Genomic DNA, 10,258 nt, shown 5'->3' with positions numbered 1-10,258 from the left:
GGCAGGGCTGAAACTGGCCACAGCGGGGGCAGAGCCAGGCTTCCCACCTCTGACTGCCTCTAATACATGGTCCCCACCCGATTCCTCATCTTGCTCTTAGATCATGAGATTCAATTCTTTATTCATTATTCCAAAATCTAAAAGTCTCTGAAAGCCTAAAACGTTTTCCCCAAGTTTGAAGCTAACTCATTTGGCAGCAAAACCTGACATGCCCTGATGTCAGGCTATTTATAGTCTTTATCGCATGTTTTGTGACTATTCATACATTTTTGCAGGAGATTTATTAATGTGTTTGATTACAGGAGGCTTCCTCAACCTTCTCAGTAGCATAGCATACTACACATAATTTGTACTCTTTTACTTTCTAAAACCTGAAAAAAATCCGAGTTCTTAAACACATCTGGGCCCAGTGGCCTCAAACAGGGATTATGGAGACCCTACATGATTTTTCACCCAAACATGGTAGAAAAGGAAGCCATGTGACCCAAAACTGAACAATAAAATGTAGGAAGAAATCCACTTGAGCATCTAGAGGAAAATCATGCTGCCAAAATGAAAAAGCAAAGCCTCTTAAGAGAATGGCTGTATGCCAGTCCTCCCTTCCTGCTCAGGGTCTCCACTGACAATGTGATGCCTGCCTCCTTGTGACCAATGAGACAAGATCAGGGAGGGAAAGCCAAAAAACCGAGGATGGTAGAGAAAAGAAGAAAAGATCAGGTTGGTAATGACCCTGGTGAGTCTTCAGAAGAACCCTGGAATCCAGCACCATGTTTCTGGTTAAGTAAATAGCACACTTCCTTGTTCGCAAATCAGTGGTCATCAGATTTTCTGTTACTTTCTCACAGATAGGATTAGCCAGGGACAATGAAATGATGTCTTAAGAGGACACAAGTAAAGCCCTGACTCGGCAGACCATGAAGTAACCTTTTCCTGATAAAGAATCAAACAAGAGGGCTATAATATGGGACAGTCAACAGAAAGTCCAGGTGCTGGCCTTATTGGGTTGCCAGGAAGAAAAGAGGAAGAAACAGAAAGGCAGGGGAATTCCCTTTGGCACGAAAGTAGCAGAACAAAGGCAGATAAAGTTTGTCATTGTTGTGTGGCACATCCCAGCTGGCACTGTTCTCTGAAAATACTAGGGGGTGTGTTTGTATGAGTGTACCCGCTTGTATGTTAAGAGGTGCCCAGGTCAACACCACAGACTATAAAACACCCTTGCCTGGACAGTCTTTGCAGACCTTTTCTGGATTTTTTGGTGAGTCCTCTCTGTAGCCACTCTCCCTGCTTCTCCAAACTGCTTAGAGAGATCCAAAGTCCATACGGACTCTGCCATTTCACCATGCACACTACCTTGAGACTCCACATTCTCTTCTCCCTTTTTATCCCAACCACACTGGCGCTCAGAGGTCTCAGCTTCTTTCCAACCTTTCCTCCCAGCCCCAGGACACTGCCTCTCTACAGGATGAAGCCTACTTGCTGCCTTCTGCTCCCCATCCTCCTTCTCCAGCTGAAGATTGCAGGGAGTGTTGTGTGTTCCTTAGACTCCATTGTGGATGAAAAGATAAATGAAGCTCTCCGAGGCCTTGGTAAATGACAGGGATTGGGTGAAGTGGAAGGGTAACCCCTGTTCATGCCTCCTGCTCCTAAACCCTGGCTTCTCCTCTGTCCCGTCCTCCAGATCCCAACCTCTAATCAGTCCACTCAAGCCCAAGATTCCTGCCCAAGACTTTCCCACTCTCCTTTCTCTTTTGACTCTTAGCTAAAATTTCAGGTTTCCTTAATGATAATGAGATTGATGATTATGAGGGGGAGCATGAGGAGGAGGATGATAGCAATAATTTATGAACACTCACTATGAATGAGGTATGATGAAAAGCCTCATAGATTACTTGATTTAATTTTCACTTTTTGAGGTAAGTACAACTATTACTTTCATTTTAAAAATGAGGAAACTAAACATTAAAACTAGTTAGTAGCCTGATTATGCACACAGGGACACCTCTAAGGAAGACGGGATTCAGAAGAGCATTATTGGGAACGAGAGCATGGGCAATACCCTTTCTTCTCTCCTACTCAGAGCTCAATCCTTCTCCCTCAACGAAGATCGTATGTAGCAGTATCACCAGCTCTGGCAAACTGGCCTCCTGCCCTGTGGGTGAGTAACACGATGAAGGGAGATGGTGGGTAAGATGCCCTACGCCCACCCCTGTCCATCCCCAGCACCTTCACCTTTTGTATCCACATTTGTATTTGCCTGGGTCTGAGTCATGACTCCTGGCTCCCAGAGATGGCTCGCTCATTCTCAGTTCCCTTAAGGAAGCCAGCAAGGGATCTTGGGTTTCTGCTTCTTCCTTTCCCACCTTCCTTTCATGACCTAATATATAAGCCCTTCTCCTCAACTGTTTTGTTATAGCCCTATCACCTACCAGTCCCTTGTCACTTATCTCCCTTTTTCAATCTATTGCCCTACTTTAGTGGGTAGAAGCAGCAGCACAGAGTTGAATTTATTGTGAACTGCAAGGAACAGGAATGCCTGGGCCCCTCACTTTCACAGATCTCCTCCATGGTCATATATCTAAATTTGTTTTAGTATTATTTTTTATTAAGGAGGACCTTTACAATTTCATTAACTTTAGGCCCTACAGAACCTCTCAAAATCTCAGGGCTCTGACATCCATGTCTCCGTGCCCATGCAGGGACTGCTGTTACCGGCTGTGCTTGTGGCTATGCCTGTGGTTCCTGGGACATCCAGAGTGAAACCACATGCCACTGCCAGTGCAACGTGGTAGACTGGACCACCGCCCGCTGCTGCCACCTGACCTAATAAGGAGGAGGGTGCGAACCCAATTGTGTGGCCAGGATTGGAATGAAACCACAACCCCAAACAGGAAACCTGGCTCAAACTGCCCCTTTCATTTGTTACAGCCCTGCTTCTTGGGTAATAAAGGCAACTTTTGCATCTCTCTGTGTACATGTTTTTGATGTTACCACTTCTGGCTTAGGACTCCTCTAGCCAGAAAATGTTTCTAGCATCGCAATGACTCCATCTTAGCAAAGATTAGGAAAAATATGAAGAAAATGGGAAAAACTGAGATGGACACTACAGTTCTTTTAATGTTTAATGAAAGAATACTGACTCTGTGCCAGGCACTTTGCTTGGCAGTATAGGTACAAAGAAAGACAATAGCACGTGTGTCCTTGTGGACTACACCAACCAGCACAGTGGGCTCCAAGGTAGGTGCAGGCAGAATTTTCCAAGGGGCAGGTGGACAAAGGCAGTTTTAAAATAATCAATTTCTAGATTTTTGATTTGTATATGTACTTTTTCTAAACTTATGTGCTAACTTAAGTGCTAGAGCTCTGCTTTGATCAAGGTGACAAATTTGCCATTGTGCTTCTCCCCTATAATAAAAGAAAAACAAGCCCTTATTTGTCATTGAACCTTCCCATGGTTCATTACTCTGGGGTATAAATATCAGCAGAATGTCAAAACAATGATTTAAAAAATTGCTGCCTATATTGAGTGACTCAGTGACTGGATAACAAGTTTTTTACAAGTTGGGAAGCTTCCAGTTTTTGAGTCAATACTGAGAAAAAAACATAATCCGGTTTTTAATGGATAGACCATCAAAAATAACTTTTAATAATAAATTGTAGTGTTATTTTTAACTCCTAACACAAAAAGAATTCAAACAAATTGAATGACATTACTATAATAAAATATCTCCTTCTTACATACTTAATTAGGAAGTAGTCTCAAAGCTTATAACTAGGAAAAGAAAAATAGAAATATAATTGGTTCTAAACTTTATTTCTCTCTAGGATTATTTACTCATGGATATATAAAATACTTGAGGGGGAAGCATCTTCATCTCTCTCATTTAAGAAATACATTTCTAAAAGATGCCATTTGTGTTTATTAAATATTTATCACAATTTGTTATGTTTTGTCCAGTTGTGTACTATTAATCATTGTAATAATTAATATGTATTCCTATTTATGGCAGCTAGAGTGAGTTTTAAAAAATAAACCAAATTATGTCACTTTTCAAATTAAATCCATACATCTAGCCACGGGTTATGTCTCTGATCCTTGCTTACTTTGTCCTGGCCACACATGCATTCTCTATCCCTACAAGTTATAACTGCACTCCTACCTCAGGTCTTTCCCACTTTGTTTCCCCAAATAGTTACATGGTTTTCCTCACACAAGATCAAGCCTCAATATTTTTCAGAGAAGCCTTCCCATCATGCTTTATCTCTTCCCCTCCCCCCTTTTTAAATGCTTTTCAGTCCTGACATTATAATAAACATTTATCTCTCAATGTTTAATATCTCCCCCTTTGGAGATGTAATCCATGAAAAATGAAATCTTATTTAATTTGCATGTCATTGAATCCCCAGAGCCTGGCCAATGGAGGAGCTATAATGAATAATGAATTAGTCTACTACCAACTCCAACTCTGAGCCCTAGTCCACTTTCTCTCTTGCCTTCTATTCCTCTTCCTTTACCTCAGCCTTGGTCACTGAAGGAAAGACGGGCATTGTTTTAATGGATCCCTGGGTTCCATTCTCAAGGTGCCTGTGTAGGAAATAACTGTACATCAGAGGGCGTCTCTTTGAAAGAAAAAGCCAAAGAGAGATGATGGAGGCCAAAGAGGTTGTCAAGAGTAGAAGCACAAATCAGATTTTGTAGCTCTGGCTGAGACAGTTCATTGCCCACTTAGGGGCCAATTTTCCCTTTCTGTGTTAAAAGTCGTCGTCGTCGGCAGCCGTCCGTCTCGAGAGACGATGGTGTAGCTTCTTAAGAGTCTATCTGCACCGCCGAGAATGGCTGTGCAGTCCGACTCGGGAGTGACACGGTATCTGTCTCCTCCCGTGTTGAATCGACATCTTTCGATGACGCTGGAGTGTCCTCTCCAGTGAAGCTGAAGCTACAGAGCCTGGGCAGGGTGATATAGAGGGTCTGCTGTTGCCCATGCAGCAGACCCCCCCTCTCTTCGCAGCTGAAGGATCCAAGGGAAAGACGGAGTCAATACAGCTTGGCTTCAGGTGCGCCGCAGGAGTTGCCGGTGTTGACTACAATGTCAAACCGCCTTAGGGACTCTGGCTCCGGATTTTCTGTCGGGGTTTACTCCCTTAGCCTTTCCCCTGAAGAGGTATGCCGCAAGGCAGCGGAGGTTTTTTGGAGTCAGAGTTTTCCTTCTCTGATGTGTTAAAAGTACCCTTATTTTATTCAGGGTGGTCATGTGCCAGTCCTGAATGATAAATTAGTGTCTAAGCCAATAACTGAGCTCCTAGTCACCTTTGCGTGGAGTAGAGTTGTGCCATGTGACCAAAATCAGGCCAAGAAGACAGAAAAGAACTGTTTGGAGATTCTGAGAAAAAAATTGTTACCTGAATAAAAACCAGAGATTCAAAATTATCCTACCTGTTGTTGCTTTGGAGGTTGGTATGAGGATGTAAGGTCTGGAGGATGTGTGTCCCCATGGAGTTAGTCAACCATTTTGTGACTTTTGTGTAAAAATTATAAGGATTGTGAAGTAGAAACTAGGGGAATAATCTGAGGCTATAATAACACTATTCAGGCACTGAACTAAGTCTAGAGTCATTGAATCTTTTTTCTTCATAAGTAATAAATGTTTGTGTTCATTTATTTTACAGATATTTATTGAGTTCTGCTGTGTGAAAGGCATTGGGACATAGTAGCGGCTAAAATGCACAAGGATTACTGACCTAGTGGAGCCTCTGTTCTAATTTTAAGCCTTTACCAGCTGAGATTTTAGTTACTTTCCCACAGACAGAACTAGTCAAGGGAAATGTAATGGTATCTGAGCAGATGATGACCAGGACTCTTAGACCATACCTTTTTTACCACTTCTTGTTGAAGGAATGAACAAAAGTTCTATAATGAGAGTTGTCAACAAACAACTGCCAGGTTGGGATGACAAGAAAGAGGAGAGGGGAAATGAGGCAAAATGACTTCCCTAGGCTGAGAACCAGGGCAAAGGCAGCTGGTATCCCTCCAGATGCACACTGGAAATTGTTTCAGGCTCTTCCTGAAGGTTTGACTCTCCCTGGTTATCTTAGATCCAAATTACTGGTAGTGTTTGTGGGTGAAGAGAAGGGAATACCCTCATGACACAACGCCAAGGTATAAAGCACTCCTGCCCCACCCACCAACCTCGGCAGCTCTTTCTTAAACCTGGCTGTGTGAGTGTGACACACGCCTCTCTTCCCTGTCACTGCTTCCTGGCAGTGCTGCAAAGGGGTCCGGGCCCCCTTCGCACTACTGCTTCCCTTCCCTGGTTCCCAAAAATACCTATTTCTACTTTCTCTTCTCCTCCCCCTCCCCTCTCCTCTGAACCCAGGAGGCTTTTTTTTTTTTTTTTCTCCCACCTTCTGTCCATTTTTCCCTTCTTCACAGGATGCTGTCTTCCTGCAGGATGAAGCCTTCTCACCTCCTCATTGCTCTTCTTCAACTGATGAGCTCAGAGGATACTCAACACTCCTTAGATTTTGCTATGAATGAAAAGATAAGAGCATCTCTCAGTGAACTGGGTGGATGATATTGGAGGGGGTGACAGAATGGGGAGCAGTTATGTCCCTGATGCTCAGTCCTGTTCTTAGGCCCCACCCCATCTCCAGAGGACAACCTCTAACTGGAAGATTCATCACAAAGCCCCTATCTTCTCCATTCCTTTTTGGCAATTAAGAGTTTCTGGTGATGGAGGGAAGAAGACTACACCTAACACTCTTGAGTATGTATTGTGTGCTAGGCCCTGTTAAGTATTCCATTATTATTTTATTAACTCCTCAGTACAGTTCTATGAGGTACGCACTCTTATTTCTATTTTACAAAAGAGGAAACAGAGGCTTCAAAAAGTTATGTAATTTTGCCAACAGCACACAGCTATTAAATTACTTGATCCTGGACACAGTGACTCCTTTGTATGAGCATAAAGGTGATGTGGGGTTTGGGGAAAGGGTCTGGCCAGTTTAGTCCCTGTCCTAGCTTTTTGGACAAAACAGCCCTCCTGTACCAACATCACTAATGAAAGTGGTTGGTCATCCTGCCCCTCACATTAAGTAGTTACATGAGGAAAAGATGCTGCTCTCCCCACACCCACTCTCATGCTCCTGGGCTCGGGCTACAAGCAAGTTGTCCCCAACTTCGGGACTGTAATGTTGTTGGGTTGAATCACAACTCCAATACTGATTATTTCCTTTCCATCCTTTCTTCCCAAGGGCTGCTTAGGACTATGAGGTTTCTTTCCACTGCTTCCCCACTTCCTTAATCTCACCTACCCCAACCTTTTCTTTCCTCCAGTGTCTTCACATGTCATCTATCTCCTACTCCATGTCCTCTATCTCTCCTCCTAACCCAATCCAACACTGTTTCTGCCGCATCAGAAGGGAGGATACAAAGGGTAATTAGCAGAAGGCCTCTCCCAAAATCTAAAGGCTGTGGTTTTCTGTCCCTACCCCATGCCATGCAGGGTATGTCGTCACCGGATGCTCATGTGGCTATACCTGTGGCTCCTGGGATATGCAGGGGAAACCACATGCTATCATCAGTACAATGGTGTAGGGTGGACCACTGCCTGCCTTACCACTCCTCTAAGTAATGGAGGCTGAGATCTCAGACTGGGAACTATGAAGACAGTAAAGCCAGGAAACCTCTACCAGTTCTCATTCAGATGATGACTTCTCAACTCAAGACCTCTCTGCCTGTGACACCCTGCTTCCCACATAATAAAGATAGACTTTGCTTGCATCTTTGGTGTTCCTTGCCCCTGACCTGGGTCTTTTCTCTCTACAGGATGTCTCCCTGCCCAAGAGCTCCAACATGTGCTGAGATGGGGAAGCTATGGAGAGGACCAGAAGAACTAAAATCAACATCCCACCTCCACCATCATCACCTCATTCTTCAACAAACATTGAATCACATTGTTCCAGGCTCTGTTTTTGGATCTAGAGGTATAGAGAAGTAAAACCACATGGGTGGGGAAAGACAATAAGAAGAAATGACCACTGGTTTGACTTGTGAGCTGGATTCAGGTATTGGAGGCTCAACATTTCTTCCCTGTCTGGAATGTGCTCTCTGCTAGGCTTCTCCTGTGCTGAAAGCTGTCCAAGGGTACAGCCCTGAGATAGTAATGTGGTGATAAGCCTGGGTACATGACTGAAGCCTGTTAAGGCTTCCTGTGTACATGTCTATACCTAGTGAAAGTCTCCATATAAACATCAAACATTTGGCTGGTAGGCATGGAAATCTACGAGTCTTGCAGATGCCTAAGACAAGCCTTATAAGTAAGTTTCCTTGGTTATTAAACCTGAGGCCTACCAATCTGGGTGGTCTGCTTTTTCTTTGGTTTTTCCCTGCCCTCTGAGTTAGGGGGCTGGTCTCAGATTACACCCAGGAAGCTTTTGAGGAGGTTGCAATCAAATACACACACACATGCCCCAAGAGTGCTCACCATCTAGAACATTCCTTAGACATCAAGGCACATATATTGTGCCTTTGCTCAGGAGCAACTTTGGTGGTCCAGCAATCACTTTCCTGACCACTACCATAATTTAGGTATGGCAAGGCCAACAGGTCAGAAGATGGTTGCATTTAAAAGCTATTTTCTTATACATACAGATCCAAGAAAAAGGGACACACCACGCCATGTCATGGTGGAGGGGGTGCAGCACACAAGGAAGAACTAGGATCTGCCAGGAGGCAGATCAAGGGGGGACAGACAAACAAGAACCTTTTATTGTAGTTTCCATGAGAAGGAATGGGTGAGGCAGGGTATGCCTCACACATTGTGTAAACTAGGATCAACCAGTTTACACAATTTCAGCAGGCCCTGGGGCATAGCAGGTGTTCTAGATGTCTGGTATCTGGCCTTGTGGTGATAAGAGCAGGGGGACAGTGGCCCAGAGGATGAGACCCTCAATAAAGGAGGTGGGTAAGGTTATGGGCTTGACTGGTAGCTTTGTATATGAAACATATCCACACAGTCTACTTGTCTGCTATCTCTAAAAATGAGCTAACCTGGAGAAGGGCAGGCCCTCCAAGGTCAGCAAAGCCCCAAACTGTCAAACCATTAGAAAATAAAACCGATGGTTAATACACTCGCTTTTTACAGGTGGTTAGTTTTGCTGACCTTTCCTTCAGGAAAGGAGCCTGGCACATAATTCCTCTTTAGACTACTGTGATGCTCCAGCCTGAGCATTCACACATAATGCCTCAGATCCTTCCAAGTTGTACTAGAATCTCTATGTCACAAGCTCAGGGGAACACTGGTCCCATTGTGAGGAATTTTTATGGTACAAGTAGTAGGAAGATGGGCAAAATGCAGGCAGCAGCCAGATCACACGTCCTGCTACAGAGCTCAGTGCTTAAGTTTGACTTGCTGTCAAGGGCAAGCTGACTGCACTCACTGCACTGTGCAGGTCCCCCTTCATGGGATTTCAGTGATTTTTCCAGGAGTTAGTTACACATCTGGAACTGGACCCTATGCTCATATCGGAATAGAACTTCTATGAAATACCCAGAAAAAAACAGAAGAGCCTTTTGTCTTTGGAGAAGCCAAGTGGAACAGAAAGTAGCAGGTGCCAAAAGCAGGTGGTAAATTCTTCCTGTAGCTTTCTGGTGTCCCCACTGACAGCCTTGGTTCCCATGCACCCCACCCTCCATGCTTTGTAGCTGCTTGGGAGACAGCAATGTTTGGGGGCTGTAAGTTTCCCGCGATAGTGGGGTGCGTCAAGCTGAGGCGAGTTTGGTTTTGATCCGCCTGTCATGCTTGCAGCTGCGAAATAAGCAGGCAACGACTAAATTTAGTAGCTCCTTTTTTCTTCCCCCTATAAAACAACCCCCTCCTTCCCTAGGAGTCCGGAGTCAGAGCCACTCGCAGCACGGCTCCCACCCTACCAGCTAATCCCCTCAATAAACTTTTTTTCTGCTCGCTCTGTCTTGATGGCTTTATGAGCGACTCTGTTCTTACACCCACAGCCAGGCCCTGAGCACAGGGCCTCTCTAGAGAATCATGTGCTGGAAGTGAGACGTCAACTGACAATGTTTATAGGTTCCCCAAACCACAGGGAGAAATCTTCTTTCTGCTGTCTCATGTAAGATCCAACATAAGTTAAATGAACCTGCTTCTAAGTGTAACATGAATGACCACTCAGTCCCTACTCCTGGAAATCTACAATTATTTGTCCCAGGCTATTTCTCAGCACCTCTGGAAAGAAAAATCATCCACTG

The 10,258-nt window shown here is 44.3% G+C and overlaps 1 protein-coding gene across 1 annotated transcript; it reads left to right on the top strand.

Annotated features, from left to right (window-relative positions):
• Positions 1 to 1,177: 1,177 nt before the first annotated feature.
• RETNLB (resistin like beta) lies at positions 1,178 to 2,961 on the top strand. The gene is made up of 4 exons (XM_090261223.1): positions 1,178 to 1,255; positions 1,438 to 1,586; positions 2,078 to 2,155; positions 2,697 to 2,961. Exons 2-4 carry the CDS (start codon positions 1,463 to 1,465, stop codon positions 2,822 to 2,824), a joined length of 330 nt encoding a protein of 109 aa, XP_090117349.1. The 5' UTR covers positions 1,178 to 1,255; positions 1,438 to 1,462; the 3' UTR covers positions 2,825 to 2,961.
• Positions 2,962 to 10,258: the final 7,297 nt, after the last annotated feature.

This window comes from Furipterus horrens, unplaced genomic scaffold (genome assembly GCF_987537825.1).
Source record: "Furipterus horrens unplaced genomic scaffold, mFurHor1.1.pri manual_scaffold_1, whole genome shotgun sequence".
Taxonomy (NCBI): Eukaryota; Metazoa; Chordata; class Mammalia; order Chiroptera; family Furipteridae; genus Furipterus; species Furipterus horrens.
This window is presented reverse-complemented; position numbering and strand designations above follow the sequence as displayed.

Bases quoted from the DNA above. Each gene is read 5' to 3' on its own strand.
- RETNLB (XM_090261223.1), top strand. From the start codon at position 1,463: ATGAAGCCTACTTGCTGCCTTCTGCTCCCCATCCTCCTTCTCCAGCTG. The intron at 1,587-2,077 runs GTAAATGACAGG...TCTCCTACTCAG, and splicing joins TGAAGCTCTCCGAGGCCTTG to AGCTCAATCCTTCTCCCTCA. The intron at 2,156-2,696 runs GTGAGTAACACG...GTGCCCATGCAG, and splicing joins ACTGGCCTCCTGCCCTGTGG to GGACTGCTGTTACCGGCTGT.